The following is a 14,240-nucleotide window of genomic DNA, read 5'->3' on the forward strand; positions in this document are numbered from 1 at the left end:
ACATTATCATAAACAAACGGCTGGAGACAGGAACATTGCCCTCGTTTTCCGAGCAGCCTTTGCAACAGACATCCCGGCGCACAAAAAATAAACTCACATAGACAGCCCATAAAATCGCCACCTTAACGAAAATTGCGCAAGTACGATCTCCGATCGGCCGTTCACAATCAGGAGGCCAACACACATGAACAAGATTCACCTCCCCCCCCCCCCCCCCCCCCTCACCTCCCGTGTTGATATGCTATGAAAAGACAGACTTGGTCTACATAACTGAAGTTAAGCTGACATTTCCGAGAGAGACTAAAATCTATCTCAAACCATAACTGACAAATGCTTCGTTTCGGTGAACGAAGCAGATTGTCCTACTTAGACGAGAACAGCAACACACACAGCACTGGGAAAAGCCATTCACATGGCCCTCAGTACAAATATAAAAAAAATCCCCGTGTTTGCTCACCTCGTAGATGTCCTCGTACTTGACATTTTCCACCAGTTTCCAAAGCATATTTGCAGTCTGATATTTAGAAGATGGGTGCATTCATGTGAAGAGCAGCTGTCTGCTTTCTCTCTCTCTCTCCTCTCGTTTTCGCTGTCTCTCTCTCTCTCTCTCCTCTCTTTCCTCCCCTCGCTAATGATCGACTTAATTGGAGGGAGAAATGGGGAACCCGATTCCGAGGCGAATTCCTACAGCACTCGATACAGTGACACTAGCGCCTCAGCCCCCAGAACGCACACATTTACCAACTCAAGCGGTAACCTCCAAAGTTTAGCCCAAACCCGAAACAGCAAACTAAAGACAACGGATTTATTTGATAATGGAAATCCCATCAATGCCGTGGATTTAAAATTCCCCTTACTGTCTGTGTGGGGTGTAAAACGTAAAACCAGCCTGCCTGTCTGCCTGCCTAGTTTTCTATCTATTTATATGTCGATCTATCTGAAACATTTAGAGATAGGATATATGCCTGTACAGTGCAATATGAGGGCACACCTCCGCCTGCCTCTCCATCAATCTATCTCTCCCATTGGATGCACAGCATCTCAGGAAAACTTGTAATTGGAGTATATGGAGTGTTTTAGTTCGTTCTGTTGAACCCGACACTTCCTTAGTTTCGGTGCACTATAACATGAAATTAAATATCACTTTCGAAGCAAATACAGTCACTAACATCACACACAGTCCAGCACCCCTATTCTCAATGAATTGGGTCACTTTTATCATTTTGACCTTCCTGACTTTCAGAGTAATTCTCCACCTATCAGTCATCCGGCTACTGATGAATATGTGCATTTTTTCCCGCGAAGTGTTTAATTTATTTGACGTTCCCCCTTTTAAACACACTCTGTTCACCATTACAACCATCCCAACTCGAATGGTATTGATAACCACCCTGGAACGAGAGACTAGCTTCCCCAGAGTGGATTTAACAATGATCAATTTCATGTTCAGGAGTTAGGAGGGGACCGGAAAATGGATCAAACAATCATAGCCGCCGTTTCTGAAATAGCAGGAAAACACACACACACACACAATATCATACGGTTGAGATTTGTGTTCGTAACTTTTAAAATAGCGAAGCAATAGCGATAGTGTTAGCAGGATTGAGTCGCCTTTTCTCAATTTGATAACACTCTCAGAAACCTATATTACAACAAACTGGGTGCTTACATTTCACCAAAACGTTTTTTTTTAAAAAAAGATACTGGTTTAAAAAAATATTTATTGGTGGTTACACAAACATAAAATAAAAGTTCCATTTTATATATATATATATCGATAGATAATCGTTCCATCCTCTGTATTTCTACACGGAGCAGATACAAAGCGAGCCGCGGCTGATAAGATTCAATATTAAAATCCATGTGCCTTTTCTATGTCGTCAAACATACCAAATAACTTCCCTACCAAACACGCATCGTTTATACAATACATGTAAGAAACAGATGGCCATAAATAGGTACTAAAATATCCAGAGAGATACACGATAAACAGGTTTCAATTGATAACCGTGTGAACTCGTTCCTGTTTTTTTTCCTTTGGATTATTCTATAGATGGAGATAGATAACATATAGATTGATGTAGATGTTTCGAGTGAACAGATAGAAAGACAGACAAATATTGAATAAGCCAATTCTGTAGCACAACTAGTATGAAGTAAAACGCTATTAGTGTAAATCCTTTGGAGGTCATAGTGGTCCCAGAATCAGCATATGCCCTTTCCATGTCGTCAAGACCAACTAAATAATGTTCCTGGCAAATGCACATCGCACATATATAATGAGAAACGAAGTTTCAGGAGCTGCGATATTTGGAAACAATTATATTTGCCAAAGCTAATCCATAAGTTGAAAGAAACTGCACGGAAACTCAATTTGATTGATTGGCTATGGCTGGGTTGCGATCATTTAATGATGAAATGATTTTTTTTTCGCTGGAGCTGGGAGGGTGTGTGGAGCCTGCGGTTACACCCGGGTCCACCGCTCCATCAGTAAAGCCAACAGCTGCTTCGATCAGCTGATCCCGCACAAAAGAACGTTCAAATTGAATTGTATGTTATTCTGAATAAAAGTAACCCAACTATTGCCCACACTGACAGTGTTGGTAACAAGCATGTCCTCTTTGTTAGAGAAAATGTACCGAAGTACGGTCATTCCAATTCAAGATTACGCCTCGAAATAACTCAAGGAGGAATTTGAGACTCAGAAATTGTCCACTTTTCTTCAAACGAATGGCAAAAGTGTTGTGATAGTTTTAACATGTGGGGTGGATACTATAAATGGCGTTATGGTAAAGAATGCTGATTACACACACACACTATAAATATTAACAGATTAATTTCAATTCTTGATATAAATCGAAGTTGTTACAAACTGGTTAAATTGTTAAACTGGTAAGCATTTCATTTTATAATACCCTTAATTTATACGTAAGCCAAATAATTTCATGAAGAATCGTCCCTCCAAGTTGTTGCCTCGTATTACCCCTTTTCTGCCTCCCGGGGGATGGAACTTTTCGAAATTGTGACCCGTTTTTGATTTTGTGGCGGAAATCCCTAACTTTTGGACACTGGGACGGCGAGACACTGTAGAAGAAGCTTTAAAGGGCGATTCCGACTTGGGAAATGATCTGGCTCGGCATGGGCCAGCCGATTATATGTAGTTGCTCTGCCCTCTGTCGGCGATTGGGTGCAAACGCCACTGCTGGATCAGAGAGAGAGAGAGAAAAAAACCACATTGCACATTCATTACACGTTATTCGAATATTTTGCTGCCCTGCCCCCGTGGGAAAATAAACAAATCTAAGCTATAAATACCGACTCGAACGTAATTTGATATTCCCCCCTTTCAATCGGCACTTTAATTGTTAAAAGCGGGACGATATGGCCCTTTCACCGTTAAATGTATTTTCTGCACCCTGTGGGAATATTGACTTGTTTTCAGCCTGCTTATAATTTGCGTCGTTTAGTCAGATTATTAAAAAGTTTTAGCTGATAATGTTAACAAGAGGTTAACATAATTGTTGCCCGAACACAAAAGGATATCAATTGATATAAGCATCCACAGATACCAAAGGACGGTGCATGGTGTATCATGTATTTGACTAACTGTTGAATTGTAGGGTTCACCGGTATCTGCACAATGCTCCCACTCACTGTGCGGTACAGCCACGTTCGTGCTGGACTTTGTAACACCCTTGTGTGAAACTGTTTGATTCAACATTTCAGAAAAACAACTCTAAAACTTGAGATCTTCCTCTCTGCTCTCAGAAAGATGGGCTGGAGTGAGACTAAACCGTTGCTATTTGTCTGTCATTAACTTCAACTTCAGAATCAGTTTTTACAGCTACTCATCTCCACTCGAAATGTCAATTTAGGCCCAACCCAAGCACAGGATTCACAATCGTAGCGTTTTAATAACTCCTATTATTGAGGTGACTACTTGATAAGTTGGCCTTTTCGCTCAGGACAAGCACATTTTTAAGTCAATTCGTGAATTCAGAGAAAAATAAACTGCTTTGTGCAACAGAGTTGAAGTACACAGGACTTTCGATTGCTATTTCCAGTGATTCCAGTGGCTTATTTTGTATAGGTTTTCATTTGAACTTTACAAGCACTGAAACGTCCATGCAGGTTTAGTTTGAATGTAAGTTTGGGCTTTATATCCGTCCCCGCGATTGTGAAATAAACCAATTTGAAAAAGCACTGTGGGTTAATTCACAAATTTATTCACAATAGCGCCATCGTGTGGAGTCCACGGAGACACACAAGATAAAATCTTCATCCAGATGAAATCTGAATGTCCCCATGAACTGATCCAATTCATATAACGCCATCATAGCATACTAAGAAATCCATGCAAATTATTTTACGCTTTAGTGCCATCGCAATTTTCACACTGCTCCAAACTGGTTTTACCCTGGCAGTGACACAAACTACAAAATACAACTGCAACCAAACCAGTTTTGGCGTTCGCGGTCTCAAAGACCGCCATCTATGCAAAACGGTGCACTTATACTTTCTGTCATTTATATATTTATCCGATTGTGACTATAAGCAGTGGAATCACACTTTTTAAAATCGAAAAATAAAGTTTATAAAGAGCCAAAAAAGCAAACAACAACTTGCATTCATAATGCGCTTTTCACGATTATTGGAAAGTGGGCATCGCTGGCCAGACCAACATTTGTTGCCGATCCCTAATTGCCCTTGAGCTGCCTTCTTGAATCGCCCCAGTGGTGTAGGTAGATACGCCTCGCTGTTAGGGAGGGAGCTCCAGGATTTTGATCCAGCGAAGGAATGGAGATGGTAGTTGCAAGTCAGAATAATGTGCGGTTTGGAGGGGAACTTGCAGGTGGTGGTATTTCTATACCAATTAGGCCTTGTCCTTCTAAGTGGTAGAGAGCGGCACGGTAGCACAGTGGTTAGCACTGCTGCTTCACAGCTCCAGGGACCTGGGTTCGAATCCCGGCTCGGGTCGCTGTCTGTGTGGAGTTTGCACATTCTCCCTATGTCTGCATGGGTTTCCTCCGGGTGCTCCGGTTTCCTCCCACAGTCCAAAGATGTGCGGGCTAGGTTGATTGGCCATTCTAAATTGCCCCTTAGTGTCCCGGGATGCATAGGTTAGAGGGGTTAGTGGGTAAATATGTAAGGATATGTGGATAGGGCCTGGGTGGGATTGTGGTTGGTGCAGACTCGATGGGCCAAATGGCCTCTTTCTGCACTGTAGGGTTCTATGAGAGCACAAGTTGAGAATGTGCTGCTGAAGGAGCCTGTGCCAGGGCTGAGATGATTGGTTTCCAAAAACTACAACCATCTTCCTTTGCATTGGGTATCATTCCAACAAGTGGAGAGTTTTCCCCCAAGTCATCAAATTATTGAATCACTGAGTCCCTGCAGAAGGAGGCCATTTGGTCCATCAAGTCTGCACCAGCTCTTCTACTGAGCATCTTACCCAGGTCCACCTGTGCCCTATCAATGAAACCGCATGCATTTACCCCGCTAATCCCCTTAACCTGCACATCTTGAGACACTAAGGGCCAATTTAACATGGCCGATCCACCTAACCTGCACATATTTGGACTTTCTCATCTTTTCCATGGACTCCCGATTTGCTCGGACTCCTTAATGACACACTCAAGTCAATTGCTGCCTTGATGTCAAGGGCAGTCATTCTAATCTGTCATTGACAAAGGCTTAAGTAAAGACTAAGCCAAAGAAGAAACACCAGAAGGATATGAAATGCTTGATCTGAGATTTGTGTGTTAAGGAGATTCTCAAATTAAAAGTAGGAAGCTGCAGAGACAGAGGGATTGAGGGAGAAATTCCTGAGAGAGGGATCTGAGCCGAAAGCACAGTTGTTAGTGATAGATTGAATGATGGAGACATGTGCATAATGCATCAGTGCTCCCCAGTGATGATTAGCACTTAGAGACAAAAATGAAAAAGCAAGGACACAAAATGTACTCTAGGTAAGAAGCTTCAATGTCCAACACTGTATTAAAAGGCAGAATGGTCAGAATGAGCCTGGTATGAAGGATCCAACAGAACCCGCCCAAGGCTCATAATATCCTGCCCGAGGCCAACGGAGAATGCCATTCTGCGGGCCTCACCTGCCCCGATTCTGGGTTCTGGGGCAGGCGAAGCGGTAAAATTCCGGCCTCACTGTGATTAACCTTGTCTTCATCAATCGATTTGTTGTAGGCATGTGTTTTGATTATAGCATGTTTAGAGTGTGCACACAATTCTCATGCAGACAAAATCCCACCTTCACAGTGATGCCCTCCTCCATTATTTACAGTGGAACCACTGCAATGTTAAGTGGAACAGCATAAGGACGGATAACAAAGATATAGCAAAACTAGGCATTTGCAGGACACCTGTGAAACATCTGTGGCAACCACAGAATTATGTTCCAATTCAAATCTATGACTTTATGGCCCCATACATCCTCCCTCCACCAGTTCTGTCAAGGGGATAGGTGAATCCTGAGTGTATAAGAATGCTCAAGGAGTACACTAGGTCTATCTTAGTACGAGGCATCAATTTAGCAAAATTACAACACAGAGCTATCTGTATATTAAGTAATTAAAGCTTGAGACTATGCACAGAGCTAAACAGTCTGACAACCAATGGATCAGGGCAAATCTTTAGTCTTACCATATCCAGTTGAAAACCAGGAAACTAATAGGAACAGAAGGCTCAATGAATGGACTGTGTTCCACTTATATCAAGTCTTATCTATCACAATTTAGAGTCATAGAGGTTTACAGCATGGAAACAGGCCCTTCGGCCCAACTTGTCCATGCTGCCCTTTTTTCTTTAATGACTAAGCTAGTCTCAATTGCCCTGTTTGCCCATATCCCTCGATAGTCATCTTAACTCATGTAACTATCTAAACGTTTTTTAAAAGACAATATTGTAGCCGCCTCTACTTCTTCTCTGGCAGCTTGTTCCACACACTCACCACCCTCTGTGTGAAAAAATTGCCCCTCTGGACCCTTTTGTATCTCTCCCATCTCACCTTAAACCTATGCCCTCTAATTTTAGACTCCTCTACCTTTGGGAAAAGATCTTGACTATCTAGCTGTTCTATGCCCCTCATTATTTTATAGACTTCTAGAAGATCACCCCTCAGCCTACTTCGCTCCAGAGAAAAAAATCCCAGTCTATTCAGCCTCTCCTTATAACTCAATCCATCAAGTCCCGGCAGCCTCCTAGTAAATCTTTTCTGCACTCTTTCTAATTTAATAATATCCTTTCTATAATAGGGTGACCAGAACTGTACAAATTTTCCAAGTGTGGCCTTACCAATGTCTTGTACAACTTCAACAAGACGTCCCAACTTCTGTATTCAATGTTCTGACCAATGAAACAAAGCATGCCGAATGCTTTCTTCACCACTCTGTCCACCTGTGACTCCACTTTCAAGGAGCTATGAACATGTACCCCTAGATCTCTTTCTTCTATAACACTTCCCAAAGCCCTACCATTAACTGAGTAAGTCCTGCCCTGGATTTAGTGAATTAGTGGTTCTCCTCTTACTTCTTTTGTTCTTCCTTCACATCTTTTGCATACACCCCTTTGCAATATCACCTGTAAACCTGGGGTTAGCTTCATTGAACCAAAATGTACTCTATTCACCCTTTGTCCATGTGCTTGCTGATCTACGTTGAATGCCAGTCCAGCAACACCAAGATTTTGAACTACTCATTGTGTGCAAATCCCTCTATGGCCTTGCCTCTTTCCATTCCTGTAACCCGTTCCTTCCATGTGACCCTCCAGAAACTCTGCATTCCTTAAAATCTGACCTCCTGTCTATCTTCTGTCTGCTCTGTCATTCCAAATGTGGCTGTGCCTTCAGCTATTTAGGCCTTAGGCTCAGGAAGTTTCTCCCTAAATATCTTCAGCTCCTCACCAGTATCTCCTCCTTAAGAGCCTTCTTTAAACGTACCACTTTGGTGAACCTTTCATTCACCTTTCTGAATATCTCATTCTTTGACTTGGTGTCAGCATTAGTCTGATGGTGCTCCCATGGAGCACTTTGGATATTTTACTGCATTGAAGGCTTTGGGTGGAATTTTTCCATCCTGCCCACCAAGGGAATCGTATCGGGAGGGGTGGACCATGCAAAGGTCCATTGAATCCAGGTGGGAATTTCCCGTCTTGGGGTGAGCACGGCTGGAAAATCCCGCCCATTATGGTATTGCAAATTGTTGTTTCATTGATTGAAACACCAAAGAGGGCATAAATTGCCCCCTAGACATTTGGATAAGTTTTCCAGCAATGTTTTCTAGAAGATGTCATCCTTTATTTTATTCATCAGAAGAACTTTAGTTATTGTCATGCCCAGTGAACACATGTGCCTAACTTTAGATAATGGGCAGAATTTTCCGGCTGTTCACTCTGGCAGGATTTTCCAGTCCCACTGCAGTGAACGGAGATTTGGCTGAGCGCTAAATTCTCCATCCTCACTTGCAGCAGCGACATGGCATGAACGGCTGGAAAATCTCAGTCTCTGTATTCATATAGAAGTTTCTGGAACATCTTTTGTCTTAAAATCAACACTCCTCAATGGTTAAGATGACCTCCAAGAGCTCAGGTGATGTTTACCCATTCAACACAGACTATTAAGTTTCCAGAAAGTTCCAAATTGAATTACCATGGGTGAGGACCTCCCCTTAGGAAGGACATACCAAGACAAATGTTATCTCTGAAAATAGTACCTGCTATTGTTTGAAGCTTATTCAAAACACAGCATCAATGAATTCCTAGACTCTTGGGGGGACGATCTTATGAAAAAAATTCTAAGTTCAGGACGAACGTGAAAATGGGAGAGTTTCTGACCCGTTTTTTGGACGAGTCCAAATCTGCGATCTTTTGCACTAAGAGTGAAAAAAAAGCAAAAACCGTTTCTCATCTGTAGGGACAAGAATTGAGGCTTAAATCACCCGAACGCAGACTGAGTGCAGCAGAGGGTGCAATTGCACATGCGCAGGTCCCAATGCTGTGAGAGTAGACAGGCTGTCACTCAGCTTCTGCTGCTCTCAGCCAGCCTCCATGGCCTGATGCAGGCACCTCTCTCTAGCTATCATGGGGGTCCTCGGCATCTCATGGCACGCCCACCCACCTGATCAATCAATCCTGTGACCCACCCCACCGCCCGGGCCTATCTACCCTCGGCGAGGCCACAGAGCCAATTGAGACCGGACGATGACATCTCGGACGCGCTAATTACATTGAAATTTTATTCAAATTTAATTTAAATAATTTTTTCAGCCTTGCATCAGAAATGGGTGTGAGGCTGACCTCACTGGGTAGTGCCAGTAAGATCACGACAGCTGATAAATTGGGCGCGAGCCTGATTTCTCGGCTCTCACGTGATCTTACCAGCTCGCCCTGCCCATTGGCTGGTGGAGCGTGATGCTTAGATTGCCCCCTCTGTATCACCAGATTTAAAATTCAACAAAGGAACACGGATGAGAGCAGTTATCCACAAATTAAGTGCAAAAGACCTTCATTTGCTTCCTATTGTATATCAATGGCCTTTTAGTTTTAAGAAATTCAAGGTGGACAATTGTTGTTACCAAGTATGACCATTTTGGCCAAACTGGCTTCGAAGGCTGAGATCATTTATTACCCCAGGACCCAGCAGAGACCTGGGCTGATGGCAGGGGCACACTGACAAGACAGCAGCTGCTGAAAAAGGCCGTGCCATCTTTGCCTTTTGAGAACCATCGGTCAGCAGCCAGTCTGAGAAGCAGACTCTGAAACTAGCTGTGAATCATCAAGCGGCCAACTTAATCTGTTTTGGTTCCAAATTTTATCTGGGAACCATCCTCCTAGACTACAAGAAACCTCATAACCTGCTTTGAACCCTTCATTTTACAAAACGCTCACTTCAACCTTGCATCATCATTATGAAGTCCTTCGAAAGGTTAGTCATGGCACACATCAACTCCAGTCTCCCAGATTGCCAGGACCCACTACAGTTCACCTGTCACCACAAGAGGTCCACAGCAGATGTCATCTCCCTGGCCGTACACTCAATCCTGGAACATCTGGATAACAAGGACACTTCTGTCAGACCTCTCTTTATTGACTAAAGCTCAGTCTTCAACACCATTATTCTAACAAAATGCATTCTCCAAACTCCGTGGCCTGGGGCTCGGCTCCTCCCTCTGTGACTGGATCCTTGACTTCTTAACCCACAGACCACAATCAGTAAGGACAGGCAACAACACCTCCTCTAATATTATCCTCAACACTGGTGTCCCGCAAGGCTGTGTCCTCAGCCCCTTACTATACGCTTATGACTGTGTGGCTAAATTCTGCTCCAACTCCATTCTCAAGTTTGCTGATGACACCACTGTAATGGGTCAGATCTCAAATAACGATGAGATGGAGTAAGGAAAGAGAAAGAGAATTTGACGAAATGGTGCAGCAACAATAATCTCTCCCTCCATGTCAGTAAAATGAAGGAGCTAATCACTGACTTCAGGAAATGTAATGTAAGACATGCCTCTGTCTACATCAATGGTGATAAAGTGGAGATGATCGAGAGCTTCAAGTTTCTCGGTGTTCAGATCACCAATAGTCTGTCATGGACCCTCCAAGCTGATGCCATAGTTAAGAAAGCCCACCAACACCTTTATTTTCTCAGAAGGCCAAGGAAATTCAGCATGTCAACTGCGACTCGCTCCAATCTTTTCAGATGCACCAGAGAAAGCATCCTTTCTCGATGTATCACAGCTTGGTATGGCTCCTGCACTGCCCAAGACCGCAAGGATCTACAAAGGGTTGTAAACGTAGCCCAGTCCATCATGCAAATTAGCCTCCCATCCATTGACTCCGTCTACAATTCCCGCTGCTTTGGGAAAGCAGCCAGCATAATCAAGGACCCCACGCACCCCGGATATACTCTCTTCCACCTTCTTTCATTGGGAAAAAGATACAAAAGTCTGAAAACATGTACCAATAGACTCAAGAACAGCATCATCTCTGCTGCTATCAGATTTTTAAATGATGCTATCATATATTAAGCTGATCTTTCACGTCACCCTGCCTGTAACTACAACACTATATTCTGCACCCTATCCTTTCCTTCTCCCCTTTGCACAATAAACAATACTTTTCGTTGTATCCCCGTACATGTGACAATAGGCCAAATCAAATATCAAAACCATTCAAGAAACCACTGGCCTACCATGCAGGAGACCATAAATCTAGAATCAGAGACTGAATTTAATGTAATCTGTAAAAGTGCACTATATTTATCTGTATCTAACCTTCAAGTGTGTGTGTGTGTGTATGCATACATGAGGCTGAGTGTGTGATGTTGCGTTAATTCAGAGTAAATATGTGACAATAAATAACATTCCTTATTTTTAAACTCATGAAAGCTTGCTGCTGAATTATTTAGTTGGAACATACACTCGAGCAAACAGGAATGATACACTTATTTCTATACAAAACATACTGACAATGGACGGTAAGAAATACATTTTGTCCAGGACAGATTACAGGGCTCATCCAGGATTTAAATCAATTGGAGCAAATGAGCCACACCTGACTTTACAGGAAAATTGGAAGTAGAAGGAAAAAGTGACATAACCACATTTGTTGAAACATCAGTAAGCTTTGTGAATGCTAACAACATAAAATAATTCCTGACAATAGAGATATGTTGAAGTTTTCATCTTGCACTCATCAGGACACTGCACAAGAATATGCATACTATTTGAGAAATCTGCCATGAGGTTCTCCACCATGTTATACTGCAAGCATCCATTGGGATGCTTATCATTCCACACACTACAAGATTTATCAGCAAACTTGTAAATGGGGCCCAAACCATTTGCTCACCATGCAAGCTTGATGCTGAAATAGGGCACATCGAAGACATCCTGTGGGATAGTGTCTATCCTGATCAGATCATTCAAGATTGTATAACATGCAAACTCATGAACAGGCCTAAGGCCATTACTTTTGCCCTCAGATTATCCAGGAAGAGCAACACATCTGAAAAAATTGAGCAACAAGTGAAGCTAGCTGTTTCATGTTGCTACTATGCAGTAGCAACACAAGTGGTGTTCAGAGAAACATAGAAACATAGAAAATAGGAGCAGGAGTAGGCCATTTGGTCCTTGGGCGTTCTCCAACATTCATAATGATCATGGATGAGCATCCAACTCAGTAACCTGTTTCTGCTTTCCTCCATAATCTTTAATCCCATTGGCCACAAAAGATATATCTATGTCCTCTTGAAAACATACAGGCCGAGATTATCCCAATTTGCGTAAAAGCGGGAGTAACGCCCACTGTATATTTTAGCGTGATTTTCAAAATGGATCTCCCACACTCCGTGTACTGCAGAGTGCCTCAGGGAGGTGCAGGCTGAAAATCAGTGGGCGGGCTTATTCCCACTGGAGAGGTCGACAGCATAGCACTGAGCAGGCCAATGCGCATGCACCGATCTGTCAGCACTGAGATCGGCACATGTACAGTAGCCCCGCATTGCCAGCCTGCTGATCGTTGGCCAGCCCCGCGAACCCACATCGCTGCCAATCCGATTCCGCCACCCCTCCCGATCACTGGCCTCCTGGACGTCTCTTGGCCAGCCCCGATCTCCCCTCCCCCACTCCCCCGGGCAGTCCTGACAACCACCCAACCCCCCCCCGACCCCCCATCCCACTCCACCACTCCTATGGTCAGCCCTGATCACCTCCTCCCTCCTTGTTCCAGCGATCCCTGTGCAGAGTGCGGTGGGACCCCCACCTCCACTGATTGCCCCACCATAGGCCCTACCCCAATAGGCTCTCAATAGGCCCCAGCCCCTTGGCACTGCCCAATGCGTGGTGGGAAACGCCAAGGTGCCCCATAGGCATTGCCATTTTGCCCTTGGGCAGTGCCGGGGGCCAGGCTGGCACTGCCATTAGTGGGGAGCTGTTGTAAACCCTGCTGCAGTGAACCATTCCTGGCAGGGGGAGAGGCTAGCAGGCCCGGAGACTTCTGATGACACTGGAAATCCTGTCCACGGAGATGCTCAGAGGCCGTGGCACACAGCGGGGAGCCCACTGAATGGCTTCCATTGATGCTAGAGTAGTGCAATGGGCTGGGAGAATTGCCCTCACAATGTTTTGACATCAACCGCTTTCTGTGGTAGAGAATTCCACAGGCTCACCCCCACTCACTTGGTGAAGAAATTCCTTCCTATCTCTGTCCTAAACAATCTACCTCACTGGCACTGTGCTTCGCACTGCTGCCTCACAGCAGCAGGGATCTGGATTCAATTCTGGCCTTAGGTCACTCACTGTCTGTGTGGAGTTTGCACATTCTCGTCGTGTCTGCGTGGGTTTCCTCTGGGTGCTTTGGTTCCGTCCTGCAGTGCAAAGATGTGCAGGTGAGGTTGATTGGCCATGCTAAATTTCCCCGAGTGTCAGGGGCAAGGGTAAATATGTGGCATTACGGGGATAGGTCTAGGTGGGATTGTTGTCAGTGCAGGCTTGATGGGCTGAATGGCCTCCTTCTGCACTGTAAGGATTCTATGATTCTATGATATCCTTAGAAGGTGACCTGTGGTTCTGGCTCTCCAACCATCAGGAACATCCTTCCTGCATCTACTCTGTCTAGTGCTGTTAGAATTTTATAGGCTTCTATGAGATTACCCTCATTGTTCTAAATTTCAGCAAATATAACCCTAACCAACTCAATTTTTCCTGATATGTCAGTCCCGCTCTCCCAGGGATCAGTCTGATAAACCTTCTCTGCACTTCCTCCAGAGTAAGACCATCCTTTCTCAGATAAGGAAACCAAAACTCCACACAATATTCCAGGTATTGTCTCACCAAGGCCCTGTATAACTGCAGCAACGTAAGAAGTCTCACAACACCAGGTTAAAGTCCAACAGGTTTATTTGGTAGCAAATACCATAAGCTTTCGGAGCAGAGCTCCTTCGTCAGATGGAGTGGATATCTGTTCTCAAACAGGGCACAGACACAGAAATCAAATTACAGAATACTGATTAGAATGCAAATCTCTACAGCCAGCCAGGTCTTAAATGTACAGACAATGTGGGTGGAGGGAGCATTCAACAGAGGTTAAAGAGATGTGTATTGTCTCCAGACAGAACAGCTTGTGAAATTCTGCAAGTCCAGGAGGCAAGCTGTGGGGGTTACTGATAGTGTGACATAAATCCAACATCCCGGTTTAGGCCGTCCTCATGTGTGCGGAACTTGGCTATC

At 44.0% G+C, this 14,240-nt stretch overlaps 1 protein-coding gene across 3 annotated transcripts in view; it reads right to left on the bottom strand.

The window, feature by feature from the left end:
- tfap2b (transcription factor AP-2 beta) overlaps window positions 1-954 on the bottom strand; it is a 57,696-nt gene extending 56,742 nt beyond the window's left edge. For all 3 annotated transcript variants that reach the window (XR_013497758.1, XR_013497759.1, XM_078212602.1), the window contains exon 1: window positions 458-954. Coding sequence is in view for 1 of the 3 variants with exons in the window: in XM_078212602.1 (XP_078068728.1) it covers window positions 458-538 (81 nt within the window). In the remaining 2 variants the exon portion in view is untranslated. The remainder of the gene's footprint in view (window positions 1-457) is intronic.
- Between the last annotated feature and the right edge of the window lie 13,286 nt (window positions 955-14,240).

Source organism: Mustelus asterias, chromosome 5, assembly GCF_964213995.1.
Source record: "Mustelus asterias chromosome 5, sMusAst1.hap1.1, whole genome shotgun sequence".
NCBI lineage: Eukaryota > Metazoa > Chordata > Chondrichthyes > Carcharhiniformes > Triakidae > Mustelus > Mustelus asterias.